Source organism: Ictalurus furcatus, chromosome 12, assembly GCF_023375685.1.
Source record: "Ictalurus furcatus strain D&B chromosome 12, Billie_1.0, whole genome shotgun sequence".
NCBI classification, from domain to species: domain Eukaryota; kingdom Metazoa; phylum Chordata; class Actinopteri; order Siluriformes; family Ictaluridae; genus Ictalurus; species Ictalurus furcatus.
This window is the reverse complement of record NC_071266.1, coordinates 13,278,666-13,298,156: the sequence shown is the minus strand read 5'-3', so window position 1 is coordinate 13,298,156 and position 19,491 is coordinate 13,278,666. Positions and strand designations below refer to the sequence as shown.

Genomic DNA, 19,491 nt, shown 5'->3' with positions numbered 1-19,491 from the left:
CACAATCATCTTCATCATCTTCATCACCCTCATCATCACCCTCATCATCATCTTCATCATCATCTTAACACAGCGTAGTGTAGTATAATATAATAATTTTGCATTATCGTGCGATATAATATTAGACGTTATTTTTGTGTTCAGCTGCTATTGGTTGGAGAGGCTGTTTGTCATGTCCTTGCGCTCTGATTCGAAGACTGAGGTCTCGTGCTCTGTGGGCGGACAAACAGAGTGAGAGAGCGAGAGAGAGAGAGAGCGAGCAGTTGATGGAGTGTGTTGTGTACTGTTTATTTTCATTATAAATCAGAACAGTGATGAAGGCGGAGGAGACAGAGCCCGAGTCTAAATTCGGTGAGTGTGTGTGTAGTCTTTTTTTAAAATCGCTTTGTTTCCAGCGCGGTGATGTAGCTGAGACAGACAGCAGCTGACGGGTGGAGCTGTGCATCTTCCACACGCACACACACACACACACACACACACACACACACACAAACGCGCGCGCTTATATTTGATTATACGGTTTTCTGTGTAAAATAGCTTCATGTTTATAATGTTTATAATGTGTTTATTATCAGTGGAGCGTCTACTGTACACGTCCCTGTGAACGAACTGTTACTATAGAAACGATAACGCATCAGATCGAGCGCATTAATAATAATAAACCTGCGCTACTGTCAGAGCTGCTGTTATAGAGAATTAATCAACACTTTCTGACCAATCACAATCCAGAGCTCGGCAGTTATTAAGTAGCAGTTTGGGTTTATCGTTTCCTGTTAGACTGCATCCTGTCCTCCGACACACACACACACACACACACACACACAACAAAAACAATGTGTGTCTGTGTGCAGATAGTGTGTAAATACAGGAAGCTTGTGAAGTGAACCACAGACCTCATAGAAGACCTTGTAAAGAAGAAATTTAGCTTTTGTCCCTTGCGCACAGATGCCGTTGTTATACCCAGTCATGTTACAGACTGGTTGCCAATTAACCTCCAGTTGTTTCTTTTTAGTAACACTTACTTTTCCAGCCTTTTGTTGCCCCGTCCCAACTTTTTGAGACCTGTTGCGACCATCAAATTCAAAATTACCTTTTTTTTGGTTAAAATGGTACATTTCCTCAGTTTAAACATTTGATATGTTTTCTATGTTCTATTATGAAAAACATATTGGTATGAGATTTGCAAATCATTGGATTCTGTTTTTATTTGCATTTTAAGCAGCGTCCCAGCTTTTTTGGAATTGGGGTTGTAGTTTTTGCGCTTGGTGTGAGTTCATTAACACACTCCTCTGTGCTCTATCTCTGATCTGTGAGACAAAAACACCAAGTTTTAGATGCTTTACATCTTACACTAACTAAACATTACACAACAACTACACATTACACAACAACTACACATTACACAATAACTACACATTACACAACAACTAAACATTACACAACAACTTCACATTAAGCCTAGTTCACACTGCACAGACAGACGCCAACCAACGCCGACAATCACCAACACTTAAATGTTGGCTGCTGGATGTAGAATGCTGGGAAACACAGCTGTCATGTTCATGCTGCCCCGACACACATGGATGATCCTTTTACCATAATCAGAATGTTACTAGTACTAGTGTCTTTCCGTGTCGTTCTTTGCCTGAGAAGACGGAAGAGTGAAAAGAAAGAGGTTATGGTGATCCTTTACCTTTATGCATAGAACTGCAAACAGAGGATGTGCAGAGCTTTCAAAATGTTGCTCAGTTTTCCCCCAAGCAGTTTCAACAACTCAGAGAATGACATATTAAGCTAGGCTGTGTGGTAAGCTAAGACCATTATTACATCATACATTATGAACAATATTTTTACGCAAATGTTAGTTATGAACATTCGTTACGATTTCGCTTCTTACTTCATGAAAATGAATACAGAAAACTGCAGATGGTGAGCGGATTATCCTGATTAAACCCAAAACACAAGAGTAGATGATCCTCACCAGGGTTCAAAATATACAGTACACTTTTATTTAAATAACATATTGATGCATCATTTATCCTCTTCATTCTGATTCATCCAGAAATATGCCATTTTACCCACAACAACGACTTAGCGCGCCCAGTACCTAGCGCACAGGCTTTCATTTCTATGGAGTTTTCAGGGACGCTTGCCTCATTGTCACAGCAATGGTTTGTGCCCAGGTCAGATTACGTCAGTGTTTGTTGGAAAATCATACCGCACTGCTCAGACATTTCACGACTGACAAACACAGATTGAACATGTTCAGTCAGTGAAAACGAACACAGACGTGTCTGTTGTCTACACAACTGCACATTTTATTACAACTACACATTACACTACAACTACACATTACACTACAACTGCACATTGCATTACAACTGCACATTACACTACAACTACACATTACACAACTACACATTGCATTACAACTGCACATTACACTACAGCTACACATTGCACCACATTGTACAGTGAATTTACACACACACACCTGAACACACACACTAAAGTGTTTCCATACTGCTAATCATGTCTCAGTAAAATACTATTACAGCTGTATCACTCTATTTTTATATATTATTTTATAATTATTTAATTTTTTTTTTCAGGAGATCCGAGGAAGTTTGACCCGAGTTTTAAAGGCCCGATACATAACAGGTGAGACAGAGACACATTTATGAGCTTTACTAAACCATTAACGCACAGTAGCTATTTTAAATACATACAGAGAGCTGTTAGGGACCTAAGTTTGGCACAGAGCCCTAAAATGGCTGACTTTCTAGTAAGAACACTAAGTAATTATGAGCTCCCTGCATTAGGAAGTAAGCAATGTGTGAACCTGTGAATTGTGTGTGTGTGTGTGTGTGTGTGTGTTTCAGGAGCTGCACTGATGTACTGTGTTGTATCCTCTTCATCCTGGCACTGATGGGGTACTTTGCAGTGGGAATTCTGGGTAAATTTACTCTCTATGTGTCTTTTATACAGAATATAGAGACTAAACTACTAAGAATAAACAAATAAGTAAATACATGTGTGCGTGTGTGTGTGTGTTTGTGTACAGCCTGGTCTCAGGGAGATCCGAAGAAGGTGATTTACCCCACAGACAGCAGGGGGCAGTTCTGTGGGCAGCAGTTCACATCACTGGAGTAAGTGAAAGAGAGCTGAACACTACAGAGCAGCATTATTGTACAGAGTGGTGCAGGTCAGGGTTACACATACAGACTGCAGAGTCAGTGATTACAGGGGGCCAAGCACTGTAGAGGTCAGTGGCTGATACGCAGTGCAGTGGGTTAAAGGGGTTGTTGGGGAAGCAGGTGTGACGGGGTACACATATGGAATAAAGTGTGTTTAAATCATTTTCCTGTAAGTCGTGAGTGTGTGTAAGTCGCGCTGTAAAGTTGATTTGACTCAGTGAGTCAGGAGTGTGTTTTGTGTTTTCAGGAAAAAGCCTCTGCTATTTTACTTCAACATTCTGAAGTGTGCGAGTCCACTAGTGCTGTTGGAGTTGCAGTGCCCTACCACACAGGTTTCTACCTCTCATCTACCACTCTAACCACCCCATTTACCCCTCTTAATCTCCATCTGCCCCTCTAACTGCTCCGTCTATTACTCTAATCACCCCATTTACCACCTTACTCTCCATCTGCCCCTCTAACCGCTTCATCTACCACTCTAATCACCCCATTTACCCCCCTTATTCTCCATCTGCCCCTCTAACCGCTTCCTCTAACCACTCTAATCATCCCATTTACCACCTTACTCTCCATCTGCCCCTCTAACCACTCCGTCTACCAATCTAATCACCCCATTTTCCACCTTACTCTCCATCTGCCCCTCTAACCGCTTCATCTAACCACTCTAATCACCCCATTTACCCCTTTACTCCCCATCTGCCCCTCCAACTGCTCCGTCTACCACTCTAATCACCCCATTTACCAACTTACTCTCCATCTTCCCCTCTAACTGCCTCACACAACCCTCTTACTGCCCCATATACCCTTCTAACCGCCTCATCTAACCCTGTAATCTTACCTCTCTAACTCCATCTCAACTCAATCTAAACCCCTCTAATCATCCCATTCACTCCCTTAACCACCTATCAACCGATCAAACCCCCATCTACTACTCTCAGAGTAAGTTAAATATGATATACACCAGTGTAACGGCATGATTTTTATCCCTGCTATGTGTGTGAATGTGTGTGTGTGTGTGTGTGTCTGTGTGAGTAGATATGTGTAGAGAAGTGTCCGGATCGTTTCCTGACCCTGGTGAAGGCGAAGCTGAATACTCAGAACTGGCAGTATTACTCACAGTTTTGTAAGCAGGACGTCGACCTCACAAAGGTGTGTATCCACAACACTGTGTTCTGATTGGCTGAGAGCAGAAATCATGTATACAGGAGTGTTCTAATCACAGTCTATAGACTAACTGTTATGTAGCGATTACGCTAACCTGTATCACCTTGCTTATGGTCTTCATGTCACTCATCACTCACGAAGTAGCTTGGTAGCTTGCTACCTGCACCAATCACATCACACCAGGATGCCCCGCCTATAGTTACCAAAGTGTGTGTTTCTCTTTTTGTGTTCTCAGTCTGCACCAGAGCTCCTGCGGGACAAGGCATGTCCAGCTATGATCTTTCCCAGCAAGGCGTGTAAGTTCATAATCATCTTCTAGCAACCTGATATAGCATTATATCCATAGCTAATGTTGTTAGCATGAAGTCTCCTGTAGGTTGGAACTGATTTAAATGATTGTCCTGTATCTGGACTGACAAAAGCATCTTCTCATGGTGCTACCACCACCATGCATCACAGTGGGACTGGTGTTCATGGTGTTTGTTTTTTTGTGGCAGTTTTGCTAACACTGTTTCCATGGACACACCAGAAGTAGCAATACGATGATGTAAAATACAACCCCAATTCCGAAAACATTGGGGACAGTATGGAAAATGCTAATAAAAACAAAGCGGAGTGATTTGTAAATGTACTTTGACTTGTATTTATACAAAAACGTATAAAGACAAGGTATTTCATGTTTTATCTAATGAACTGCATAGTTTTTTTAAGATAACATTTATTTTTAAATTGATGCATTACAAAAAAATTGAAATAACAAGGTGATGTGAAACAGGTGAGGCAATTGTCTAATCATAGTATATAAGAAGCTTCCAAAAAAGGCCTGGTCCTTCAAGAGCAACGCTGGGTCGAGGCTCAGGAGTCTGCCAACAGATGAGTCAGAGAATAATCCAACACTTTGCGAACAAAAGTCTCCAAAGACAAATCGGTAGGACTTTGGGCATTTCACCTTCTACACATGCACAATATAATTAAAAGATTCAAGGAATCCGGTCCAATCTCAGTGTGTAAAGGGTAAGGCCGAAAACCACTTCTGAATGCGTGTGATCTCCGATCCCTCAGACGTCACTGTCTTAAAAACTGTCATGAGTCTGTAATGGATATCCTGACATGGGCTCGGGAATACTTTGATAAACCTTTGTCAGTAAACACCATTCGCCGCTGCATCCACAGATGCAAGTTAAGGCTTTACTATGCAAAGCAGAAGCCATACATCAACACTGTCCAGAAGCATCGCCGACTTCTCTGGGCTCGGTCTCAACTTAGATGGACAGTAGCACAGTGGAATCGTGTTTGTGGTCCAACGAGTCAACATTTCAAATAGTTTTTGGACAAAACAGCCGTTGTGTTCTCCAGGCCAAAGAGGAAAAGGACCATCCAAGCTGTTATCAGAGTCAGGTCCAAAAGCCAGCCTCTGTCATGGTATGGTGGTGTGTCAGTGCCCATGGCATTGGTAACTTGCACATCTGTGAGGGCACCATTAATGCAGAAAGATATGTACACATTTTGGAGCATATGCTGCCATCCAGAGCAGGACAACACCAAACCACATTCTGCCTGGATTACAAGCGCATGGCTGCGTAAGCAGAGAGTGCAGGTGCTAGCATGGCCTGCCTGCAGTCCTGACCTGTCTCCGATTGAGAATGTGTGGCACATTATGAAGCACAAAATAAGACAATGAACAGTACAGCTGTACAGTTGTGCAGCTGAAGAAATGCATAATGGATGAATGGGGGAAAATTCAGCTTGCTAAACTTAACCAAATGGTGTCTTCAGTGTCAAAACACTTAACTTTTATTAAAAGAAAAGGTGATGTTACACAGTGGTAACTGTCGACTGTCCCAACTTTTTGGAGTGTGTTGAAGTCACCATATGTGAAATAAGTGTATATTTTCAAAATAAATTAAATTCACATAAATCAAATAATGTGTTAATAATGTGTTTTCAATATTGTACAGGGTGAATTGAATTTTCAAATGATTCGTTTTTTATGGGGTTTTTTTCCATACTGTCCCAACTTTTTCAGAATTGGGGTTATACAATAATGTCACATATTGACATTCTGTACTAAAGGTATAGGAAAATGGATTTATTTAGTAAGAGTCATTAATGTGTGTGTGTGTGTGTGTGATTCCCTCAGTTACACGCCGATGCCTCCCGGCTCTGGAGACGAAAAAGGATGGAGTTGTTGTTATCGGCAACGAGACGTCTTTCACAGTTGAAAACAACACGAATGTAAACACCACTGACCTGCTAGAGGCATCAAAGTGAGTGTGTGTGTGTGTGTGTGTGTGTGTATTTGTGTGTGCGTATGTGTGTGTGTGTGTAGGTATTTCCATATGTTTAACAAAACATAGTACTTTGTGAATGATTGATAATGGGCTACATCCCAAATCACATTCAGAGTACTCTGTAGAGACATTACACTTCTGCAGGTAACTGTAGATACAGTACAATGGTTTGAGACACAGCCGCATACAGTGTACAGTCGTACAGCAGTCATATTAGCAAGCTAAAGGTAAAGCAGACTAACTATATTTAGCTTGGGGCTGCATCCCAGAGCACATAACACAGTGTTATATAATAACCTGTTAAAGTAGTGCAGTACAGTAGGTTACTATGGATGCAGGAATATTTAATGCAGTAGTGTGTGGTTTAGGACACAGTCACAGGAAGGAACTCTGACTCCGCCCTCTTTATCAACGTTTATTATTGTGTGATTTGACAGGAAGTCGAACATCGTGATGGAGGCGCGGCAGGTGTTCATGAGGATCTTTGAGGATTACACACAGTCCTGGCACTGGATCCTGCTGTGAGTCTCACACACACACACACAAACACACACACACAGGTTCAGGTTCTAACACTTTTAGGTTCTAACACTTTCAGGTTCTAACATATTTAGGTTCTAACATGTTCAGCTCGTTCAGGTTCTTGATGTAGAACCTCTCCATTGTAGCTTTAGGTCTCAGGGCCGTTGTTCTGTTGGAAGGTGAAGCTCTGCCCTCCAGTCTGTTAACTTGTAGGATTGTCCTGTATTTGGACTGACCAGTTTCCCTGCTGATGAAAAATTTCTCCACGATGTGATGCTACCACTACCATGCTTCACAGCATGGCTGGTGTTCTCAGTGCTGCTTTAAGGCCAGATCTAGCACTTTGCGCTAAGGCCAAAAAGTTCTCTCTCTCTCTCTCTCTCTCTCTCTCTCTCTCTCTCTCTCTCTCTCTCTCTCTCTCTCTCTCTCAGTGGGTTGGCAGTAGCGATGGTGCTCAGTCTGCTGTTCATCGTGTTGTTGCGGTTGTTAGCGGGGGTGATGGTGTGGGTGATGATCATCATGGTGCTGCTCGTTATTGCATACGGTGATAAACTGACAAATAACTTTTATTAAACATTAAACACACACTGTAGTTTATACATTAAAGTCACTTACATCTCTGTTGTTGTTTCTCTCTTTCTGTTGTGCATGTATGTGTGTGTGTGTTTGTAGGTATATTTCACTGTTACATGCAATACGTGCAGTTTCAAGGACAGCCCGGTGCAGACGTGTCTATCACAGACTTGGGCCTGCAGACGGACTTCTCTGTGTATCTGCAGCTACAGCAGACGTGGCTTGCCTTCAGTGAGACTCAGTCACTCCCTCACTCTAACATAGCTGTGTCACAAACCACACACACCCTACTCACTACATGTCATGTGTTAAAGCATAAAACAGTGTGTTATTTCCAGTACAAAACATTACCCATAATGCATCATGTCGTGTGAAGGTGAAGTGTGCCGTACACAGTACACAGATGTGTGTGTTTTAAAACACACCCACAGCATCACTAAATATTACCAGTGTGTTCACTACAGAATGCTCCTGCTAATGATGAAGATGATTGTGTGTGTGTGTGTGTGTGTGTGTGTGTGTGTGTGTCAGTGATCATCCTGTGTATTGTGGAGGTCATCATCATCCTCCTGCTCATTTTCCTCAGGAAACGTCTCCAGATTGCCATTGCTCTGATTAAAGAGGCCAGCAGGTAACACACACACACACACACACACACACACACACACACACACACACACACACAGTAATCTAACTTCGCCTCTCTGTGTCTGTGTATTTCAGGGCGGTGGGTCATGTGATGTCATCACTGTTCTATCCCCTGCTGACCTTTGCCCTTTTGGCTCTGGTAATTGCGTACTGGGCCATCACTGCTGTGTATCCTACACACACACACACACACAAATATATTAATGTAGGTTATAACACTCTAACCTCTGACTGTTACAAAGCGTTGACGCTGGAGACTCCTTCCTTAAATGTTACATAAACATCTCCTTACAGATCAGTGATTACACATTTTTTAATCTGTTTATTATTAGTGAAGCATCCACTGTACACATCCCTGCGAATGAGCTGTTACTATGTAAACGATAACGTATTAGAACGAGCGCATTAATAATAATAAACCTGCGCTACTGTCAGAGCTGCTGTTATAGAGAATTAATCAACACCTTCTGACCAATCACAATCCAGAACTCAGTAGCACTCCAGGTGAATGTCCTCTCTGGCCCTGTTTACGCTAGTGCGTTTTCGTTTTAAAATGAAAACGATCCTCGTCCACACTGGTTTATCCACTGTGTTTCAGAAAGAATCTCCGTCCACAATACATGACCGAATATGCATGTCACATGACCATTCATGCACACTGGGCATGTGCATACAAGTGTAAACAAGAAGTTGGTTGCTAGTCCAAACCGGCGTTCCATGTAGGACTTGCGCCGCTTGAAATGAGATTTGTTGCCGATTGCTCTAATCATAGCCCACCTCTTGCGCATGTATGCATCTGTAGTATTATAAAATACAGAATTTAATTGCACAATGGCTTCTAAGAATGACAACAAAGCCAGTAAAGCTTGCGGTTCAGTTTCTGTGTTGTTGTGTATACGATCAAGGTAGCGTAATGGTTATATGGTAAGGGCTTGACGAATCAGGGAAGGATACGCAATGATCCAGAAGACCCAATCAGGGGGCGAATGTGGGCAGGGCCACGCCTTCGTTTTCAAAAGTCTTCGTTTTGGTCTGTTTACACTGAAACGCGATTCCGAAGTTTTCAAACTAAAATGGGCTCTTCGACAGGCATAACCGTAGCAAACGTTATACGCTTTAAAAGGAAAATGCACCAGTGTAAACAGGGCCTCTGTCTCGCTCACACACACACTCTCCTAAACACACAACAATGCCTCGTTTGTCTGAAATCTCGCACTTGTTAGTGAAGGCGTGGTGAGAATTCTCCACTGAGCTTCAAACAAAGTCTGGTCTGTCCTCCATGTTTCTCTCACACACATCACATTGTTCCATGAAGAGTAGTTTAGTGACTGTTCGATATGTTCCTTAATGAACTCCTGCAGTTTTCTGTCAACGTCCAACACTGCGGTATATAAAGTGTTTAACAACAGTGAGTGTGAGTTCAGCAGGCAAACGTGTGACCCTCAGGTCAGTCACATGACTAATAATAATAATAATAATAATAATAATAATAATAGTGCAGATGTTTCAGTAAACCTTCAATGTTTGTGTGTTCCAGACGTTTAACATCTCGAACATATCCTCGGTGTGTCCTGACGCTGAGTGTATATTTGCGTTTTACGGCGGTGAAACGTTATATCACAGGTTCCTGATTCTGTTCCAGTTCTATAACCTCTTCCTGTTCTTCTGGTGTGTTAACTTTGTGGTGGCGTTGGGTAATGTGACCCTGGCCGGAGCGTTTGCCTCTTACTATTGGGCCTTCAAGAAACCTGAAGATATCCCAGCATTCCCCATCTTCAGCTCGTTCGGCCGCGCCCTCAGGTGTGTTTATTCGTCTTATATTTACATTAAATGGTACTTTATTAGAAATTTTATGTGATATAATGTATATTTTTAACACTTTCAGATTAAAGTGTGAAATTTTCTGATTATTAAACTTTCTTGTCACTTTTTGAGAACTGATTTTGGGGTTTTTTTCTCTTCAAAATGAAAATGAGCTGTAATTAATAATGTTATGATTAACACTGTGTGTGTGTATCAGGTATCACACAGGTTCTCTGGCATTTGGTTCTCTCATTCTGGCAATCGTTCAAGTGATCAGAGTTGTGCTAGAGTACCTCGATCACAAACTGAAAGGTGTGTGTGTGTGTGTGTCTGTCTGTCTGTCTCTCACTGTCTGTCCATCTGTGACCTGTGGTGCTGGTGAGATTGTTTGGGGGTGTTATTACCTCATTACTGGTCTGCAGGATGTCTCACAGAACAAACACAGTGAACACAGATGATTTACTTTCTGTGTTTAATTTGTGTCCTTTTCTGGTTTCTTGCTGTTGTTCCTGCAGGAGTTGAGAACAGATTTGCGAAGTTCCTGCTCAGCTGCCTGAAGTGTTGCTTCTGGTGTTTGGAGAAGTGCATCAAATTCATCAACCGAAACGCCTACATCATGGTACACACACACACACACACACACACACACACATAGCTCAGACGTGTTCATTGTGTGAAATTTGCTTCTGTAAGTCTGCAGTGAGGCTCCGAGGCTAATGTTAATGTCGCAGTTTAGCCTGGCGCTAACGGTGTGTCTTTCTAACGCATCAGGTGGCGATTTATGGCAAAAACTTCTGCACATCTGCTAAAGACGCCTTCTTCCTCCTCATGAGGAACATCGTCAGGTAAGAACACAGGGTACTTTCTGATGACATCATCATCTCAATCCTGTGTCTGTATGTGTGTAATAACCATGTGTGTTTGTGTGTACTGTATGTGTGTAATAACCATGTGTGTTTGTGTGTGTGTGTGTGTGTGTGTGTGTGTCTTAGGGTGGCCGTTTTGGACAAAGTGACTGACTTCCTGTTGTTTCTGGGGAAACTGCTTATTGTGGGAATTGTAGGTGAGTAACTAGCGTGTGTGTGTGTGTGTGTGTGTGGTGTGTGTGTGTGTGTGTGTGTTTGGTTCATGTTAACGAGTGTGTGAATGTTACTGTGTGATCAGGAATCGGCTCCTTCTTCTTCTTCTCTGGGAGGATAAAGGCTGTGGAGGAAGCAGCACCATCATTAAACTACTACTGGGTTCCTATACTGGTGAGACACACACACACACACCCTCGCACACACACACACACATGCACTCTTGCACACATACCCACACACTCTCGCACACACACACACACACCCTCGCACACACACACACACACACTCTCGCGCACACACACATACACTCTCGCACACATACAACACGTACATCTGTTTAACATTTATTTATAACACTCTACAGAGGTTACACACAGTGGTGTTTGAAAGTTTGTGATAGAATTTTCTATATATCTGCATATACATGACCTAAAACATCATCAGATTTTCCCAAAAGTAGAAGAAGAGAACCCAATTAAACAAATGAGACAAAAATATTATACTTGGTCATTTATTTATTGAGGAAAATGATCAATGTTACATATCTGTGAGTGGCAAAAGTATGTGAACCTCTAGGATTGGCAGTAAATTTGAAGGTGAAATTAGAGTCAGGTGGATCAGGTGTGAGTGAGCGGCCTGTTTCATTTAAAGAACAGGGATCTATCAGAGTCTGATCTTCACAACACAGGATTATAGAAGTGTATCATGACACGAACCAAGGAGAAAACTTTCCAAACTATTTTTTCGCAACATTTAAAGTATCAACATAGAGTTTATGCGCTGCTTAACTTAAATGCAAAAATGTTACTTTTTATCACAAACAAAACCCTTGGATGGAAACGTGGCTATTGTTACATTGCTAAATAATCATTAGCCATATTTCCATCCAAGGGTTTTTTGGTCGACATAATCTTTTTGCGTTTAACTTTAGAGCATAAACTCTATGTCGATACTTTAAATGTTGCGAAAAAATCGTTTGGAATTGTTTTTGTCGAGAAAAATGGCACATGTGCAAAAATAAGTGTCACATGACAGAATTTATCCATCAAGAAGAATAGGGATGTGCGTACCATCCAACACACTGCAAACCTGTGACACAAGATGCGGCAAGAAATTGCGATTTCATTGGCCTCCGCTACATTCAGCAGCCTGATAAAACTCCGCATTTATTTTACTTTAATAGCTGTGCACACAGCATATACACATCGATGACCAGTTGTTTTACTAACCCTGAATGTGCCCCCCACTACACTGTACTCGGCACAGGTTGCCAGATTGTGCAGGGCGAGAGCAGTCCTCTCTCATGGGCGCAGCTCTCCAACACTACTTCCACCATGGGCAGGGCCAGAGTTTTTAGCCCGGGATTTTAATGCGAAAGACCAGCCCATTTTTTTTCCATGGTGGAAGAGCTTTGAAAAATGAAGTGACAGTTCAGTTCTTACTATCCCGTTACATTTATTACTGACATGTTTCAACAAGAGGATAACGATAAATAACAAATGACATACTGAGTATTGTTTTCTGCTACAAAACGTCCAACTGGAACATTATTTTTAAAAATGCTTTTTGCATTCAAATAAATATGAAGTATTTCAGTAAGAAATATACTTTTTTGGCAGCTGAGCCAAGTGACGTGAGAAAACGTCACTTTTTAACGCATATGTAACTGATGCGCTGCTTTAAATACAAATGTTGTGTAATTCGTTACTTTAGTTATTAGTCATGCAATAATGTAACATGCTTATGTTATGAGCCCAATTTATGAGCGGCCCAGCGGGAATTCTCCCGTTTCTCCTGATGAGCCACTCCGGCTACACCCATGGGCTTCAGCATACTTGGAGCTCTATCGGACGAGCAGCTGCTCCATTCTGACCTCGTCCTCTGATGTTTCCTACAATTATTTGTGAAATTAAAATGAACGTAAGCTGGTCAATTTAATTTAATTGTCTCAATACTATCTCCATTTTACAAAGATTTGAGGACATGCGGGACGCTGAACGTACACAGTTTGCGATATACACAACATTATGTATGGAAACGACTCAAGGGCAGATTTCAAAGGTGATACATCAAAACTTGTTTTTTTTGGAAGGATGATGTCATCACGCACACCATTTTATCGTTAAAAAGCCAATTGGATGGAAACAGGCAAATGTTGCAAAAGTCTTTTACGCACTTTCCCTTTGTCGTTAACAGAAAAGCACAAAAAGTGGATGGAAACTTGGCAATTGTTGTTACACTGTTGCCTAGTAACGAGCTGCTGTTACAGACAGGAGGTGTTTTTTGTGTGAAAAATAATTGTTTTTGTTTTTTTTCTTTATTTTGTAAAGATCATGAGCAGCGTTGTTATTGCTGAGGACGTCACAGCAATGAGGATGATGATAATCATGTCACAGTTTTATACCGTGTGTGTGTGTGTGTGTGTGTGTTTCTCTCTCCAGACCGTGGTATTTGGGGCGTATGTGATCGCTCACGGCTTCTTCAGTGTGTATGCGATGTGTGTGGACACACTGTTCCTCTGCTTCTGTAAGTGTGAAACCCTGTGTGTGTGTGTGTGTGTGTCTGCAGGTTTCTCTCCTCCTTTCTCTTCTCTTTCTATTCTTAGTCTCTCTCACTTCCACATTTTCTCTGATACTTTTGCTTAGCTTCAGTGCTAATACTTTTCTCTCTGTCTGTCTCCCCTCTTCTTCTTTGCCCCGCCCCCTGCTGTCTCTCTGCTCCTAACAACCTGCTAACACTCTGAAACACTCAAGGTGAGGACCTGGAGAGGAACGACGGCTCCACCGAGCAGCCGTACCTCATGTCCCCCGAGCTGCATGACATTTTATCTGTTAGCAAAGTGACAGCGGTGGAAGAAAGAAAAGAAGGAGAAGAAGAAGAACTGGCACTTCAGGAAAACGGAGAAGTGCAGCTCAAACAGCAGGAGAGTCTCAAGCAGGAAAATGAGGAAGAAACACCACTAATGCAGGAGACAGTGTTAAAGCAGGAAGTAATGTTAACACAGGAAGTGCCGCTAAGACAGGAAGTAGCGCTAACACAGGAAATAACACTAACACAGGAAGTGCCGCTGAATCAGGAAACAGCAGGACTGCAGGTAACAACGCAGAAGGAAGAAGCAGAGCTAATGCTAACACAGGACGAAGTGAGGGTAAAGGAGGAAAAAAAAGAAGAACAAGGAGTTGAATTAGCGATGCCAGGTCCTCAAAACACAGTGCAGCAAAACGGAATTCACGAGGACGACGTGCAAGAGGCCGAGGAGTCACGAGAAGAAGAACAGCAGGAACCAGAAGAACCAAAGCCTCTGGAGAACGGTCCTCAGGAGAGCGAGACTCCGCTAACGCCTCAGAACGAGTGACATGACATGGCGAGAAACAGTGACGTGTGCTGACGTTAAATATTAATACTAAATTAGCATGTTCCCATGTAGCCGGTTGTAAATAAACCTCATAGTTTCTCTTTCTGGATTCAGCTTCATCACACTAACTAACCTGGCTAGCTAAGCTCAGCTAAGCTAACTGATGATAACTAGCACTGGTGAGGGAGTTAAACTAAAAAAGCTAAACAAAAAAGCCTTAAAACCAGCATGACACAAGGTCACGACCCCAAACACTACAAAGAGGTGTGTCACATTTGGACCAATCACGGGTGGGTGGCGGGGTTAGATACAGTTCCAAGAATTTCTTGCTTCTTGAGACATACAGTTGGTTTGAATTGTTTTGTTGTTGTTAGCTTCAGAAGGTTTGAGAGCAAATTGTAACCATTGTAACGACTTTCAATCTGTCATTTAGTGAGCACTGGTGTAATTATTATACAGAGTGATGTTCACTACAGTTGTGTTCCTGAATCACAGAGAGCGTTCATTCAGCCATGTTTGCACCCTGAATGGAATTATGGGATTGCTGTTTCCATGGAGACTCTCGCTGCCTGCTTCTGAATGAAACCTGATAATATTTCTTGTTAAATATTGCAGTGTGTGTAGACATGATAATCAGTGTGTGTTTGCACGTGTTATGGTGTTCAGGAATGTGCTTGTGGTTTAGCATTGCTATGTTTACAAAGATCAGAACAAAAACAAAATGAAAATAATCTACTAATGTGTAAACGTTTACTTTGTGGAGCTGGAGTTTGTCTTCCTGATGTCATAAACACAGATAAATATGTGAATGTTCAATATTGGGCTAGCGGTTTGCTAACGCGAATTAGCATGCTGTTAAACACACAGACGTTGCTAGCTCAAACAGGATGACAGCTAGCTCAGTAGCTAATGTCATACTAGTTATTGAACCTGAACGATGTCAGGAGGTACGGCCACGCCCACTGACATGACTACCACTTTGGTCATGCCCACTACAGTGAAAGTGATTGTTCTGCCTTACCTCTTTTTCTACCTCTTTCTCATTTTTCCATCTTTGTATGTTGTTTCGTGTGACTTCCAGTGAATAAACTGTTGCCTGCTTTAACTCGTCATCTGAGTGCTAATGCTAATGCTAACACTAACGTTCTCCTCACTACCCCGCTGCTTTACAGTGGTACAGTCCATTGTGGGCATGTCCCAATTTTATACTGTGCACATCAGTGCACTGGAGCTCTGTGATATTATATTTTTGTTTATTATTTATTTATATTATTGTTTATAGATTTATATAACATGATTTTGTGTTTTGAGAGTATAGATATTTTTATGGATACATATTTACTTGTTCTTATGTTATTTATTTTATACTTGATGTATATTTTGTGTTTTATTATTATTATTATTATTATTATTATTACTGATACGAGGCTGTTTGTGGTCAGTGGAGGATCTGGAGCGTAACGACGGCTCGGCTGGCAAGCCATACTTCATGAATCAGGATCTGATGAAGACGCTGAAGAAGAAGAACTTGGCCTAGTCTGACCAGTGAGGGGAGGGAGATGTCACCTACGCCCTACCTAGTGTACTATAACTCACCTGTGTACCCTCAGATGTCCCTCAGCGCACTTCCCTTTATCTGGGATCTGAAATCATCAATCCTCATATAGTGTTCGGCAGCTTACTAAACCACAAAACAAGTGCACTTCTGATGGAATGAAGTATACATTAGTTTGGCTAAACAACTGATACTGCACCCTACTTGGTGCACTATATGTCCAGTACTGAGATTACGCTCCCTCCTTCATATTTAAGTGTACTACATTACAAAGGGTAAAGACTATTCTGCGCCGCGTAGTGCACTGCACCACACATATTAAATAAAGTTTTCTACACCTGCGTATGCACTGTATATATCTAATATAGAAAAATAAAATTTGAGATTAAAGTGTAGTGAAATGATGCACCCTATACCCTAATTAGTGCACTATAATCTGAAGTATTTGAGACGAAGCCCCCTTTTATGTAAATATGAAGTAATACAGTATATATTAGACCCTGTGTAGTGCACTAGATGTCTAACCGGGAGTGTGTGTGTGTGTGTGTGTGTGTAAATAAGGATAAGTGTTTGAGCTGTCAGTATTTACATTTATATTTACATTTCCTCGCGCTGCTGTAAAAGTGTTGAAATTTAACGTTGTTTTTTTTTTCTTTTAGCAAATTTTGTATTTAAACTGCATTATGATCAAACAACTGCTAATGTATTAATACGAAACTGTAAATACTGTAAAATGTGAGCAGAATTAAACGATGTTTTTAAGTAAAAAAAAGGGGGGGTAAAACAACAACAACAAAAATTCCAACTAAACCTCATCATTGTGTATTTATTACACTGTACACCAGCTTTTATATTTTAAATAAACAAAAAGACAAAGGCTTTTTTTGGTTCGTTTCTTTTCCTACTTAGCTGCGTGTGTGCGGGGCTTAGACTCAGGACACGCCCATTCAGGAAGTGTCCGGGTTGCTAAGCAACGCACGCGCTGAGTTAATCAAACAGAGAGAAAGAGAGAGAGCCAAACTCCGAGTGTAAAGAAAAATCTCAGGAATAATCCGATTTTTAATTAAAATGCCGGCGACCTTCAGCTCAAAGAGCACCAGACCTCCGATTCAAGACCAAATCTCAGAGTTACAGAGAAAAATCCAGCTGCTGGGTGAGTAAATAACTTCTCTCTCACACACACACACATACACACACAGGTACAGAGATCTGGAGTTAACATTATATTAACATTACATTTCTACACAAATCTCACTACAGAAATCATGAGATCATAAACACTAACAGTCCAGACTCTGAATGTAGAAATAAAACAATCAAAGGTCAATAGAATTAGAGACGCAGCTTGGTGTTTTTATTTAAATATTTATAATATATATAAAAATGTTGCATCTAATATATTTGTATTAAAGTATAAATAGCTGATTAAAGTTTGTTAGATATAAATTACACACTATATCAGAATGTGCTTTATTGCCAAGTATGTTTACACACATAAGGAATTTGCCTTGGCGACAGGAGCTTCCAGTGCAGGAAAAAATGGAATATTACACACTATAAAAGAATAAGCAATAAAATTAAATATAATGTATGTATGTACAGATATGCTATTTACAGATGTACAGTTATGTGCAAATGGAAGAGGAATGAATGTACAGCGGTATATAATATAAGGATTCAATTATTGTTGCATTAAATGCACAATGAAGAGACCCTGTTGGCAGGTTTAATTGTTCAGGGAGGAGATTTCCTGAGGGAAAAAAGCTGTTCTTGTGTCTGGCTGTCCTGCTGCTCAGTGCTCTGTAGCGCCGACCAGAGGGCAATAGTTCAAAGAGAATGTGGATTGGGTAAGAGGGCTCCAAAGAGATTTTCTTAGCCCTTTTTCTCAATCTGGAGGTATAAAGTTCTTGGAGGTTGGGCAGAGGGGTACGTATAATTTTCTCAGCAGTCCTGACTGTCGTTGTAGTTTCCTTCTGTCAGATTTGGTGGCTGAACCAAACCAGACAGTTATAGAAGTACCCAGGACAGACTCAATGACAGCTGAGTAAAACTGTACCAGCAGCTCCAGTGTCAGGTTGAGCTTCCTCAGCTGGCGAAGGAGGTACAACCTCTGCTGGGCCTTTTTCAAAATGGAGTCTATTTAAGCGTCCTACTTCAGGTCCTGAGAGATGTTGGTGCCCAGGAACCTGAATGACTCCACTGCTGTTCATGATGGTGAGATGGAGGGAGTGCAGGGGGTTCCTTCTGAAGTCTACTGTCATCTCCACTGTTTTGAGCATGTTCAGCTCAAGGTTGTTGTGACCGTACCAGGCAGCCAGCCGTTCAACTTCCCATCTGTATGTAGCCTCGTCATCGTCCGGATCAGGCCGATGACTGTGGTGTCATCTGCAAACTTCAGGAGTTTCACAGGAGGGTCCTTAGCAGTGCAGTCGTTTGTATACAGAGAGAAGAGCAGAGGAGACAGAACAGATCCCTGAGGAGCACCAGTGCTGACAGTGGGAGTCTCGGATGTGAGTTTCTCCAGTCTCACTCGCTGTTGTCTGTCTGTCAGGAAGCTGGTGATCCACTGACAGAGAGGGGTGGGCACAGAGTTGGGTCAGTTTGGGTGAGAGCAGTTCAGGCATGATGGTGTTGAAAGTCGAACTGAAGTACACAAATAGGATACTTGCTTATGTCCCTGCTGTCGAGGTCTTGCAGGATAGAAGTCTCTGGTATACTTCGTTTTATTTTACGTGTACGCTAGCGTATATGCACAGTCATACGCACAGTCTTTCACAGTATACTCCATTTGACATGTACACCTACACAGGCGGTCGACACATGCCCATTACGACAACTTGCACTACCCCTCCTGGCCTACAAGAGTCAGTACAGAGCACTAAAACAGGTCTTCTGGTGTGAAGGACGACAACGAAGAAGAATCACAACAACACGAAGAACAATGCTTGGACAATCTCTCGGCACGATTAGCACCCATATACAAATCCTCTTTAAGGCTAGGATTATACAAACGCGGGTACTTTCTAACCTGCACTCGTTTCCGTCTCTTCCGTTTATTCTTCAGCTACCTTGAGAATACTGGGTCACTGCTGCCACCTTGTGGAACAACTAAATAGTTCAAAAGAATTAAATGTGCATGTGACCTGTTAGAAAAATTGGGTGGCGCGCGTACTCTGCTGATGATGAAATTTACGTCACGCGTACTGTACGCTGTTCCCAGTGTACGCGTAAAAAGTGAAGCATACTGTCTACTTAAGCCACTTGGCCAGGTTTCAGTGAAGCACAATGAAGCCGAGTTTAA

At 41.7% G+C, this 19,491-nt stretch overlaps 2 protein-coding genes across 4 annotated transcripts in view; both read left to right on the top strand.

Annotated features, from left to right (window-relative positions):
- Positions 1-225: 225 nt before the first annotated feature.
- Positions 226-17,069, top strand: slc44a2 (solute carrier family 44 member 2). Of its 3 annotated transcripts, XM_053638154.1 has the most exons (23): positions 226-351; positions 2,613-2,661; positions 2,883-2,956; positions 3,065-3,149; positions 3,445-3,529; positions 4,233-4,346; positions 4,597-4,657; positions 6,502-6,628; positions 7,090-7,173; positions 7,606-7,718; positions 7,847-7,978; positions 8,279-8,378; positions 8,471-8,563; positions 9,757-9,841; positions 9,933-10,195; positions 10,416-10,510; positions 10,714-10,817; positions 10,970-11,043; positions 11,191-11,261; positions 11,363-11,451; positions 13,722-13,806; positions 14,034-14,659; positions 16,078-17,069. In XM_053638154.1, exons 1-22 carry the CDS (start codon positions 315-317, stop codon positions 14,633-14,635), a joined length of 2,622 nt encoding a protein of 873 aa, XP_053494129.1. In that variant the 5' UTR covers positions 226-314; the 3' UTR covers positions 14,636-14,659; positions 16,078-17,069. The 3 variants fall into 3 exon arrangements, with proteins under 3 accessions (XP_053494129.1, XP_053494130.1, XP_053494128.1); XM_053638155.1 differs by lacking the exon at positions 14,034-14,659; XM_053638153.1 differs by lacking the exon at positions 16,078-17,069 and having other exon boundaries at positions 14,034-14,736.
- A 95-nt stretch (positions 17,070-17,164) lies between these two features.
- Positions 17,165-19,491, top strand: part of odad3 (outer dynein arm docking complex subunit 3) — a 12,437-nt gene continuing 10,110 nt past the window's right edge. Inside the window, exon 1 of the mRNA XM_053638156.1 lies at positions 17,165-17,343. Within this exon, the coding sequence (XP_053494131.1) occupies positions 17,259-17,343 (85 nt within the window). The 5' untranslated portion in view covers positions 17,165-17,258. The remainder of the gene's footprint in view (positions 17,344-19,491) is intronic.

Excerpts from the sequence above, each read along its gene's own strand:
- slc44a2 (XM_053638154.1), top strand. The coding sequence starts at position 315 with ATGAAGGCGGAGGAGACAGAGCCCGAGTCTAAATTCG. Across the intron at positions 9,842-9,932 it reads GGCAAACGTGTGACCCTCAG|ACGTTTAACATCTCGAACAT; the intron begins GTCAGTCACATG and ends TGTGTGTTCCAG. Across the intron at positions 13,807-14,033 it reads CACACTGTTCCTCTGCTTCT|GTGAGGACCTGGAGAGGAAC; the intron begins GTAAGTGTGAAA and ends GAAACACTCAAG.